General features: G+C 52.6%; 1 protein-coding gene across 1 annotated transcript in view; it reads right to left on the reverse strand.

Annotated features, from left to right (window-relative positions):
* Positions 1–12800, reverse strand: part of CRISPLD2 (cysteine rich secretory protein LCCL domain containing 2) — a 64503-nt gene that overhangs the window by 15308 nt on the left and 36395 nt on the right. The window contains exons 8-13 of the mRNA XM_006762235.2: positions 12167–12227; positions 9397–9463; positions 8799–8929; positions 7942–7985; positions 6674–6746; positions 3972–4047 (exon numbers count right to left, since the gene is read on the reverse strand). Of these exons, the coding sequence (XP_006762298.1) occupies positions 3972–4047; positions 6674–6746; positions 7942–7985; positions 8799–8929; positions 9397–9463; positions 12167–12227 (452 nt within the window). The remainder of the gene's footprint in view (positions 1–3971; positions 4048–6673; positions 6747–7941; positions 7986–8798; positions 8930–9396; positions 9464–12166; positions 12228–12800) is intronic.

The raw sequence follows: 12800 nt of genomic DNA on the forward strand, positions 1-12800 counted from the left end.
GGTCCCCTAGGTTAGCTTGCTGTGAGAAAGGTGGAGAGTGCCCTGGCCAGTTGCTCAGTGGTTAGAGCATCAGCCTGCGGACTAAAAGGTCACGGGTTTGATTCCCGGTCAATGGCACGTACCTCGGTTGCAGGCTCAATCCCCAGTCTGCTTCTTGCTTCCCATGATTGATTTACCTGGTTTAACTGAAGGCCAATTCCTTAAGTCCTGCCCCAACTCAACTCATCTTCTTCAATGAATAAACGAATGAGGGCAGGTTCCTTAGCCCGAAGTGGCCCGCAGGGGCCTATGAGGCCCTGGGGATGCAGGCAGAGCTCTGGGCGCCTGTAGGGCCAGCAAGAACCTTCCCGGGGCCAGTGCTGCACACAGGAAGCCCCTCCGTCCCAGGCCAACCCGGACAGTTGTCATCCTGTCACCACGCCCAGAGAAAGGACCCCCAACTTCCCAGTTCTCAACAGGGTCTGTGCCCTCGAAGCTGCAGAAGCAACGCCTTTACAGCCATCTCAGAGCGGCAGGGAGATGAGAAGGAAACGAACTTGCTGGGACTCCCCTGCGTTTGCGCTGGCGGGCGAGCTTTGTCAGTGGGCACGGCGCCCTTACTGCTCTCACTGGCAGCGGAACTGGCATTTTTATTCTCTCCCGGTATTGCTCACCCTGCTACCCAAGTTACCAGAACTGGGGCCCTAGGGCTATTTCCAGGGGGACCAACACCTCTGCTGGCCCGCATTGGCCCTCCTGCAGGCCCTGCCTGGTGAGCTGTACATGACTAACTGTTGCCAAGAGGCGGTGCCCTCCGGTTGTGTGCCCTCTGAGACCGGCCTTTCCTCCGCTCGAGGACTTCCGGATGCCAGAGGCAACACGAAGCCATGGCCAGGCCTACGCAAACCTCACACCCACGGCTGCTCTTTCGCACGCGATAGGCCCAGTGCTCGCCCTTATCTACACACATCTTCATCCCCCAGGCCGGGCAAACATTGTTCTTCCCTTTTCTCCCGCCCCCCCCCCACAGCACTCCTCTCACCGTACAGGGACAGGCTGTCCCCTTCCTCCTCGCAGGGCCCCACGTCACACGAATATCTGACTGTTTATTGACAATGGGCCTCAGCGAGATCTGTCTCCGTGAGGCTGGAGCCGCTCCACTTGCCCGCGTGGCCCTGGGCGACTGTTAAGCCCCAGCGTCTCTATTTTCTAATGTAAAGGGGGATCAGCTACGGTTTTGAGCATCCCCAAGGCAGGCCCTGCTCCAAGTGTTTCACATGCACTGATACAGTCAGCTCCCAACAACCCTGCAACGTAGGTGTTCTTAGCGGTCCCTCTTGACAGTCGGGCAGACTGGGGCTTGGGGAGGTTAAGTGGCCAACAGCAGAGCCACGACCGCCACCCAGAGCCAGCGAGCTGCACCCTCTGCTCCAGGGGCCACCTCATCAACGGGCTATTGTGCAGATGAAGCAATGGCTGAACGCAGGCTTGCGGCTGAACGCAGGCTTGCACACAGTCAGTGCTCAGCAGATGTTTGGTAACCAGACAAAGACCACCACCCTAATCATCACAGTCACGCTACTACTGAAAATTCTCAAGGGACGGTCATCTCTCACCTGGTGGTCCTCGGAGTGCAGTCCCGGACCAGTGTGTGAGCATCGCTGGGGGCTCTGGCTCTACCCTAGACCCACTGAGTCAGGACTGCTGGGGTGGGGCCCGGAAGTCTGTTGGAACAGCCCTCCGGGGATTCTGATGCATAAGAACGAATCCAACCACCAAGGGAGACAGGGAGGACAGATAATATTGAGGTTCAGTGTGAGGGGGGGCAGGGGGGGCTCCCCGCCCCCCCAACTAGTAAATGCCACAGGTGGGGCTTGAACTCTGGTCTTCTGACCCAGACCTTGTGCTTCGGGCTACACCCTGATGCCTCTCCTGCCTGCAGCTCACCACAAAGCGAGGGGTCTGCCAAGTACACTGGGTGAGCAGGCAGGGACTGCAGCCCTGTGAGGCCCTTCGAAGATCTGGAGACAACGCTCCCAAAATAAATCTCTTAGCTAAACAGACACTTTCCAAAAGACATCACCATTTCCCAGAATACAGAGTGAGTGACCTAGAAACCAAGGCCAGAAAAGAGCCTCTGGGACGGAGGTAGCTTCCTTCCTCCCTCCTCCCCCTGCCCCCCGGCCTCCTCCTCTCTTGTTCTTTCTCCCTCTCCTCCTTCCTTCTCTTGCTGTCCGAAGAGCTGGTATTGACCACTGTGGCATCTTCACTGAGTTCATTCTTCAACAAACGTTAATTGAACACTTGTTGTGGGCCAAGCTCTGCCCATGAGCACGGTGGTTCCCAAAACTCAAAACTCAAGCCTTCACACAGGTTTCCGCCTCAGGCCTGCTAACATCAGTGCCCCCACGAGTGCAGGTACATCCAGGCACAACGGGATGGAAGGAAGAGAGCCGAAGGCAAGACACACCTCATGGCATCTCACCTCGCCAGGGACCAGCTTGTGTACTTTGGGCAGGTGATGGGACAGGTTATTCTGGCCTTACTTTCCTGCTCTGTCAGATGGAGATAACAAAACCTGCAGGCGGTGTTTTTAAAGGCCCTGACACAGGGAAAGGCAGCTTTCTGTTATTTGTATCAAGCTCTTGTACGTCTTGCCTTTGGGGAAGGGCTTGTGTTCTAGACGGTTAGCTGCTGTACTGTTTGCTGCATGTAGACTTCGTTTTCATCTCCTTATAGAGATGATACTTTTTGTGTCATTGCATAATGAATTGTGTTGTCCCATTCAGTATGCTTAACCTTCGATTCTACTTTATAGGATAGAAATATTGCCACTCCTGCTTCATTCGTTTGCTTCTTTGTATTTCGCTGGAATCACTTTAAGTCATTTAAAAGTCAAAGTCTCTGCCTTTTAAAAGCAGACTTTGGTTCAGACTTTTAGTATCAGTGTGTGTGTGTGGGGGGGGGGGGGTAATTTTACTCCTTTATTAAACTTTTAGAACTCAGTTTTGGCCAAGCAGTTTTTGAGGAAAAACAATGACTCATTTAAAGAGGAAAGAAAAAAAGATAGGAAAAATGTTGGCCATTAGGCGGCTTTGACCTCGTAGAACTCAGTGTCCTCGCCTGCACAGGGATCCAGAACAAATGAAGGCGGATGAAGGCAAAGACGACGATGGCGTGTGAGAGAGAGCCACGCCAGTGCAGGTGAGAAACAGTGGAGGGAAAACGCTCGCTGGGGATGAGTGGTGCTACTCTAACCATGGGAATCCAGAACTAGAGGATGCCCTGGACTGGAAAGCCGCAGCTGGCTCGTTTCACACTGAGGTGCATGACTTGGCGAGATCACGCAGGCTGCTGGGCAGAGCGGCGACCATACTCACAGCTGCTGGGTCACCATGTCCCTAAACCCTGGGCAGCTGGAGGGAGCAGACTATGTCCTGAAGGGCTTACTTAAGGAAAATCAGGCTGAAGCTTCCTTGCTAACGTTAGGAGGGAAATGTGGAAGAACAGGCTCCAATACCATCGGTGGTTATTAATGAGAAGAAAATTCGTATCTTCCTCTGTGTGCTCATAGCTCAGGGTATACCCAGCCTATAAGAAACGCAGTGACCAGAGTGGACCGGTATCTCTAAATGCATCAGGAGAGCTGGAAAGGTCACTAAATATCTGGGAAGGGAAGTATGTGACACATGAAAGCTTTCGGGTTAAACATGCATATCAGTGGGGGAAGGCAGGATTCCTTTTACTAAATTATGAAAACGTTTGCGTCTGATGAGGCACCCCTGCATCTGTATTCAGGCGCATCCAGAGGTAGCCGTACAAATAGCTCTGTAAGTGGGAAACTAGGGCAATGGTTGCAGAAATGACTGGTCTAAATTTAGCTGGAGGCCCAGGAATGAGATCTCGGGTTTCTGGTATCCAGACCTTGGAATGTGGTTTCTGAGGGCTTAATAGGCTCTGAGAGGTGGTCACTGAAATGCCAGCGTACTCACGTCTGCGTAGATGTTGGTGCCAAACACCGGAGCCCAATAGGACGGCTCGTCTTTGCAGTGCGCCGGACAACGAACCCTGGAAAACAAGGAGCATTTGTGTGATGGTCATGGTCAGCGGGAAACAAAACTTCTTGAGAAGCAGCTGGCCCTCTTCCTTTGAATTTCAAGATGTAAGTTCTTCGATGGCAGGAAACTATCATCCTGTTTATTCTTTTTAAAAAAAATAAAAGCCCTGGCCGGTGGGTCCGTTGATTAGAGCATCATCCTATATATCAAAAGGTGTTGGGTTCAACCCCTGGTCAGGACACATGCCTAGGTTTCGGGGTGTGCACGGGAGGCAGCCAATTGATGTTTCTCTCTCACATCGATGTCTCTCTTTCTGTCTCTAAAGTCCATAAACTTATCCTCAGATGAGGATTAAAAAAGAAGAAAGAGAAAAATATATACTCCTCCCACTCTAGCAGTGGTAAAGATATGTTTCCTCTTCTTAAATAGTTCATACAGAATTTAAAAACCCCAAACAAAAAGGCACTCACAGACAACAGGGTGAGAGGGGATACATATCTAAGGGAGGGGAGAGGGGACTGTAAAAGGTGGTCCCTCCCACTCTTGGGTGTTGGCTAGTTCACACTGTGGGCACATTATGGAGATTATAATCAATAGACTTTTTAAAGGTCACTTCCCCGTGTGGGGGAGGAAAGGGTGGAGGGCCCTCACCTCCATGAGTCACAGACGATTCCCGGGAGGGGGTGCCGATAACCTGAGGCGGAAAGGCGTCAGGTCACCACCATGTCAGCCACCACATCCCCGCCCTCAGTGCAGGGGATAGAGGATGAGACACTGCCTGGAACTGGGGATGGGTGCGCCCAGCCAAAGGCAGGAACTTCGCTTAAGAAAAGGCCTTTTGTCTTGATCTGGAACGGGGCACCTCAGCGGGGCCCAGGGAGGGGAAATCCACATGTGGCCCAGAAGCCACCTGGCCCCAGGACAGCAGGATGGCGGGAGGGAGAGCAGCCAGGCAGGAGTGAGGGCCTGGAGGGCGCAGGAGGGCACAGGGGTGGCAGAGAGAAAGAGGGGGTGGGTGTGTGTGAGGGATTTCGAAAAGGAAACCAGAAGTCAGGTAAGAACGTTCTTTCCTAGATCTTCTGGAGTGGCAGGCCAAAGCCGACTGTTTGCATACATGTCCTATGTCAAGTTTGTCTTTTTGTGTTTTATTTGGTTGAGATCATTTCCTTCCGCTTCTCTTTAATATTTGGGGAAATCTACTAAGAGGTTGCTATCCCCACTTGAGCATTTGGTGGGAGGAGAGTCAGAATGGCGGCGGTGATGGCGGTGGTGAGGGTGGTGGTGAGGGTGGTGGTAGGAGCCACCAGCTAAGGGAGAGAGCCTCCCCAGGAAGGCAAGTAGCAAAAGGGAGGAGTCAGGGCCCCCTGTCCAGTCTCCAGCCTCCTGTCCCTCGCCCACTCCCTCCGTGGGCTGGACTCTGGTCACACCTCAGGGGTGTCCACCTGTCAGTTTTCAGGTCAGTCTTTCCCTGGGAGAGCCCACCAGCTTCCAGGCCCAGGATAAGGGTTCACCGGATGCTACATCACCAGCGTCTGAGAGGACCTCGTGGGCACTTCAGACACAAATGCTACGAGGACACTCTTTATTTTACGTTATGATGCATCCTCCTCCAAAATCAGCCACTTAAGGTTTGGAAGATGCGTGTAAACCTGGTCCTTAAACACACTGTGGCACATCCGCAGAACGGAACACCGTCGGCGAAATGAAGGAACAAACCGGACACGCTCAACAACACGAACGGCTCCCGGGAGCATGCAGAGAGCGAGGGCCCGACACAAGGTCTGCACGCTGTGGCGCTCCACTTACAGAAATCCCACAAAAGGCAAAATCAGGGTGACAGAAGGAGATGGTGGTTTGTGGGGATGGGGGGAAGGGGAGAGGGAGGGGAGGGCCTGACCACAGGGAACTTTCTGTCTCGATTGTGGCCAGGGCTGCACGAATGTGCATTAATCAAAACCCGTTGAATTGTAAACTTATAATGGGTGAGTTTTATTGTGTGCCAATCATACCCCCAAAACTGGGTTTTCATAAACTGTTTCTAAATTGAGGCATAGAAAATGTCACAGCTCGGGCAGAAGAATCAACGAGCCGATTGAAATGGACCAGCAGCATGCAGCCTACAGAGTTCTAGACTGATCTACGAGGTCACAGTGACAAATCTCCAGGTCGGCCTGAGGGGCTTGGGAGGAGCCATGAGGCGAATGAAGTCATTTCTACATGTGTGAGCACTCCGACCAGTGAGGGGAGGAGCAGCAAACGGACAGCTAAGCTCCCAGAACTGAGTCCGGGACCAGCTGCCCACTGAGCTCAGCCAGTAGCGTCTAACGAGGCTGGTCCCCAGCTGGGCCATCCCAGAGATCCAGCTCTCAGTGGTCAGGGTAGGGTCCCCAGGAATCTGTGCGTCAAATGCCTCTCAGACGATTCCAATGTGCCACCAGGGTTGAGAACCAGCGGTGCCAGGGAAGGTCGAGTGGCCCTTGGCTTTGAACACAAAGGGACTGCTTTCCTGGGCATACGCATTCAAGGGCCATGTCCGGATCTCCACTGTACTTCGCTGCCAGGAGATGACCCCCAACCCAGCACGGCACCGTCTCTCAGGCCCCATGTTTGCAAACCCAGATGGCAGTGGGCCTTACCTTGGGCAGTGGGTCCCTGGCTTCTCAAATGGGCAGAGCTGAGCGACGGTGGTGTAGCAGTCCAGATCTTGCACTGTGAACAGGAGCCATCAGGAGAGGGTCAGGTCAAGAGCTAGCCTGGGCCTCGGGTCACCCGCCTTTGGAATGACACCTGGGTCCTAGGGGTTCACTGGGCCCTCCAATAGAGCTGGGTGAGAACAGGTGCCAAGCCCCAGCGCTCCTGGCACTCCACCCAAAACCACTCAAGGGATGAGACAAGCCCATGCCTGAACGTGTTTACTGGCCTGGGATGCTACCACCGCAATAGCTTCTTCGTGGATCGACTATCCTTCTCGTTTGCAGAGTGCTTTTCGATTTTGAAACCTTTCCCCTACTTCATCGTGTTGGATCCCCGTGGCAGGTATTATTGTAATTAGAAGAGGAAACGGGGGCTCAGAAAAGCTGAGACCTCGCAGGACATGGATGGGAATCCAGGTTTCCAATTCCTGGGCCTAGAGCTGTTTCAAAGGAGGCCAGGGACTCTTTTCTGCGAAGTCACATGTTTAAACAACAGATGTAAGAAAGTGGTTCTAATACTGACCACCTGCTGTGTCTGACAGCATGTCCCCATCTAGTCCAGAGCTGGGTAAACTCTTGCTTAAAAGACCAGAGAGTAAATATTTCCAGCTTGGTGGGCCCTATGATCTATGCTGCAAAGAAACCACACATAGACGATGCATAAATGAATGGGCATGGCTGTGTGCCAATAAAACTTTATTTCCATAAACAGCAGGATTTGGTCTGAAGGAGGTCGTGACTAAAAAGCATGCTCTCCCATGGATGCATCCCATCCAACCAAATGAACATACCCCACGTTTCCCTCTCTTGTCCATGGCAGACATTACTAATCTATCAAGCTCTGTTTTCTGCTGAGCCCAGAATGAGGCCCTAGCATCCATCTCAACACAATGCTCTAGGAATAGGTAGTCACTATCAAGCAGTAGAAACTGATCCTCCCTATGCCACCTATTAGCTACTCCAGACCCAGGTGTTGGTGTCTCTGTGACATTCAGCCAAATGCCAAGCCTGTGCTGTTGATTTGGCTCTCTGGGGCCAATGCCAAGTTCAGACATGTTTGGGAATTAGTTAGAGGACCGATTCCTGAGAACAGCATTAGTAGCAGGCAGGATAGACATTAAATCCATAACGGGGGGGAATGGCATTTCCAGGGAAACCCAAGATAACCCATGTATTATGGTCACATTAAAAAAAAAAAGCCACCAGCTTACCTTTCACTTTCAACACCGTGAATGAGCTGGATGCCTTGTATTTGCTATAGAAGGAAACATTCGGTAAGTGCAAACAGAATGGCTTGGACACTTGCTCCCACGTTTATTTTATTTACAGCTTCAATGTTTCATTTCCCTACTTGTCGCCCACCAGCCTGAAGGCCCTGAGAACACCTAGGGCAGGATCTAGAACAGCTGTGGGCAAACTACGGCCCGCAGGCCGGATCCGGTCCATTTGAAATGAATAAAACTATTGAAAAAAAAGACCGTACCCTTTTATGTAATGATGTTTACTTTGAATTTATATTAGTTCACACAAACACTCCATCCATGCTTTTGTTCCGGCCCTCCGGTCCAGTTTAAGAACCCATTGTGGCCGTCGAGTCAAAAAGTTTGCCCACCCCTGCTCTAGCCTCTTGTTCCATAGAGGTCAACACGTGGCCTCCTCGCCGAGCCCCCAAAAGTCAGAATAGTCAAGGACTGTCTGGCCATCCACCAGCCACATACCTTATGTGAGAAACATTATCATGGGGAAAAAAAGTAAGTATGTTTACAAAATGAAAAGCCTCATTCTTGGGAAGAAAAAGTGCTAATCCAGGATTAGCCTATAAACGCAAAGATACCATCAACTGTTAGAGATAACGTGCCTGATGGTTCTTGGGGACAAGGAAGAAAGGCAAAGCAGAAGCCGAAACCCAACCAAACGAGAGGGGGAGAGAGAGGGGGCACCCACTGCCGGAGTGAAAATGTGCTGAGCTGCCTATGGGCGAGTTCCGAGTCAGGGGCTAAGGTCATCTCTCAACAAAACTTTTACAACCAGAAAACGGTGTCAGGAACCCCGCTCACAGAATAGTTACCTCAAAGACTCCATGCCATTTCTCTCAGACTTGACGAAAAAGGGGACCCGCCCGTTCCTGGTGATGTCCACCAGGCCTCCTTTGTTGTCCAGGATCCCGTAGTGAATGGCGGCCCGGCATATGCTGGACGACTGCGGAGGGAAGACCGTGAGTGCCCGGAAGTGATCCTGGTCGGCCGTCCCCAAGATGCTTGTCTTCAACCCACAAGAAGCCAAACAGTCGGGCCGAAGCTCACCCACCTCCAACCCCTGCCTCTCTCCAGAACACGTGCGTCTTTGTCCCTGGCTGCTTATCTTTAAAAGCCCATCCAAGGGGCTTGACACAGTCAGAACAGCAACAAACAGCCCTTCTCCCCCCGCAGTGGAGCATGTTAACGCCATGTTAACGGGGCGTCAACACGGACACGGGGCTTCCCGAGGGTTGGCCCCAGTACCCCAAAGCGGCTACACCAGTTTGTGAGCCCACAGATACTCACAGGTCATCTCTGCGAACGAAGGTCGGACAAAGGCGGGGAAGGGAAACCTTTTCCCCTGAAAACCACCAACCTTCTTTAAAAACACACGGCAGGAAGCCATTTAAAGAAAAACTGGCCACTTACACTTTCATAAAAGAGCGTTCCGAAGACCTTCGCCTTGTTGCTCAGGCAGCCTGCTGGGCACTGGTACCTGACGGGAGAAAGGAAGCGATTTCCACGGGTGAACACGACTCCGCATCGCCGTGCGGTTATCCCTGTTTTCTTCGGCAGCGCTATCACCACACGCAGAAACGCGCCGGTGATGTGGGATCCACTGTTTTCTGGCAAGTCCCGGGCCGCCCAAGCTGAGGTTGATAGTCACGTGAACACAATTACAGATTCGGTTTGACCTTCTCAACGACTGCTTTCAGGTGGTTTCAGGTGCTTCATTAACATTTGTGTTTAAGGCAGAGATGTGACTAGCAGTGGTTCTCAACCTTGGCTGCACATTGGAATCGCCTGGGAATCTTTTTAAAATCCTGATTTCTGGGCCTCATCCTCCGGAAATTCTGTTTCTTTGTTATGGGGTGGGGCCACAACATTAGTAACAAAGAAACAGAATTTCCGGAGGATGGGGCCCAGAAATCAGGATTTTTAAAAGATTCCCAGGTGATTCTAATGTGCAGCCACGGGTGAGAACCACTGCCCTAGAGAACGCACTGACTTTGGGAACTCACGTGAAAGCAGTAACACACGAGATCTCCTAAGCAGCATGAGCGCGTCAGTGCCTGCGAGAAGGCTGGAACTACATCGAGCTGCTGCCAGCCCTGGGAGGTTCTGGACACTGTTTTTTTCTTTATACTTTGTTATTGTGGTTGTTCTCCTGAGTTACTTGCAATGATGGTGGGACGGCTTCTCGGCCAGACACTAGGACACTGGGACACTGGTGTGCACAGGTGGGGGTGAGCTATGCTTCTTGACTGGAGGGCTCCAAGAGTCGTGGTGTGGACGGAACCTTGCCTCTCCCTGCCCGGGGAGGCTCCCATCGGGGACTCTTTCGATGCTACCTCACAAGGGATACTTTTTAAACCTTGGCATTTTTCCCCATTGAGCACGCGGGCGTGATGCTGTCATTATGAGCTTGCAGGACAGAAGTCTCATCATCACAATGGGACAATCAAGAGCGTTCCTAACATCCTAGAGCCACGAGTATGGGTGTGGATACCCCTCGCCGACGCTGTGTGCTTTCTCCGAGTCGCCCAGCACACAGGGAGATGTGCAAATGTCCCTGACACTGCAGGGGACAGTTGCACCACCACCATTGCCACATCTTGCTCGTCTCACCAACACATGGACTGCTGGCTTCTGCAGTACTTGCTGGCCTGCACCAGCTGCTCCAGGCATGAGGTCTGAGCCTCCTGAACGGCCTCATCTAGGGTTGCTAAAGCCTGTTTCCTGACACGCCTGCCCAAGGCGGAGCCACGCGCTCTAGCGCACCCACGTCCCAGTCCCTGCGGCATCAAACGGAACCCACGCCTTCTCTTCTCAGCGTGCGCGTTACATGACGCGATTCGGCTTTAGGTGAATGAGTGCCAGCATCCAGAGGAATCCGAGGAAGGACGCCTCTACCGAGGACGTGGTTTTCCAGCCGTGAACCTGAGGTTCTGAGTGAGGCCGCTGCACCTGTTGGCCGTTCGCTGCCAGAAAGTGCAGCCCCGCGGCACTGCCAAAACCAAACTCCTTCTTCTTGGGAGACATCCTTCAGCATCCGAGTGGACGGTACCTGATGACTCCATCCCCCAGATGGATGCATTCCACTACCCGGGGCCACACTGGCAGCTCTTCCTCCAGCGGGGCCTCAGCAGCAGGCCTGCGGGAGCCACCGATGGCCAAGGAGCTGCCAGCCCACACATCCTGACACCACCCCAGCCGTGATCCTCCGTGCACAGGACTCTGGGCCACCGTGTGACCCCCTCACACAGAGGTGTGATGGAGTCCCCAGTTACACAAAAACGTTGGTCAAGATTGTCACGTCTGCAGCACATGAGCCATGTACAGGTCTGGCATTTCTGCAGCTTGCAAATGCCTTTTGAGACAATAAGGCCGAGCATCTGTACTTTGAACACATCCTCCCGACAAGGGATGAAACACATCTGGAATGTATGTCCTGGCTGGAGGAGACCCAGAGCTTGGGACAACCGTCTAGGTCAGCGGTTCTCAACCTGTGGGTCGCGACCCCTTTGGCGGTCGAATGACCCTTTCACAGCGGTCGCCTAAGACCATCCTGCATATCAGATATTTACATTATGATTCATAACAGTAGCAACATTACAGTTATGAAGTAGCAACGAAAATAATTTTCTGGTTGGGTCACAACAGGAGGAACTGTATTTAAAGGGCCAGAAGGTTGAGAACCACTGGTCTAGGTCAAAGGTTATCCATTAGGGGTGCTCTTGTCCTCGGGGGATGTTGGCAATTTCTGGAGACATTTTTGGGGATCACAAGTAAAGAGGTGCTGACTTCCAGTGGGCGGAGGCCAGGGGTGCTGCCCAGCCTCCTCCACTGCACAGGGCCCCACACAGAGCAGTATCCGGCCCTGAAGGTCAGTAGGGCCACGGCTGAGGAACTCTGGTCTCGGCGCACAGAAACCGGTCATCTTTGTGTGCCACACTCTTACCTTAATAAAGGCTGGCATTCACAGGGACCTGAATTTACGACACAGAGCAAGCTGAGTTACCTCCCCACTCAACCCTGGGAGCACACCGTTGTTGCTAAAAGTAGAGAATACCATTGTTTTGTGAGTTTCTATCCAGCTTGGTTTGGGTGGCCACCCACTGGCTGATCATGACGTGACCCGTAGCCAGCAGCAGGGGCTGCAGGGGGCAGTGAGAGAGGGATCCCGCCCAGGTCTCACCTGTTGCATGTGGATCCCTTGCACTTGTCCTTCATCTTGGTGTCACACCTGACAACTTGGGCTAGGAGAGAAATGCAGAAATAGTCATCACTGCAGGAACCAAGAGGACGAGACTGCGCGGGAAGACCCCACCCCCCACGCTGAGGAGCTCTCTGGAATGTTCTGGAATCCAGGCCATTCGGAGCAGGAGCACTGCCCAATGGCTACAGGCTTCAGGGGGGAGGTTCGAATCCCAGGTCCACCACTTTAGAGTAGTCGTTTGACCTTGGCCATGTTACTTCCCCTCTCTGAGGCTCAATGTCCGCGTGTAACGGGTGAAAGTGCAGTGGGTGCTGTGTCTGTGGCATCAAGTGAGACAGTGGCTGTAACCTTGGAGGGAGCCTGGCACACTCTAAGTGCCCCGTGGACCCTCAGGCTCTGGAGAATAGGCCTGATGCAGCCTGGAAGCGGAGACCAGGCACTCCCACCTGTGCCGTCTCCCCCACAGCCTTTGCCAAGCTTCCCTTTTTGCTTATTTTATGGGGACGTATAGAAGCCTCAAAGTAGTGTGATAGTTGGACAAACAGACATATTATGATTTTGCATTATTAAAAGAACCAATGGAACCGTTTCAAACCTCTGAACAGGAAAGAGT

Source organism: Myotis davidii, unplaced genomic scaffold (genome assembly GCF_000327345.1).
Source record: "Myotis davidii unplaced genomic scaffold, ASM32734v1 scaffold77, whole genome shotgun sequence".
Lineage (NCBI taxonomy): Eukaryota > Metazoa > Chordata > Mammalia > Chiroptera > Vespertilionidae > Myotis > Myotis davidii.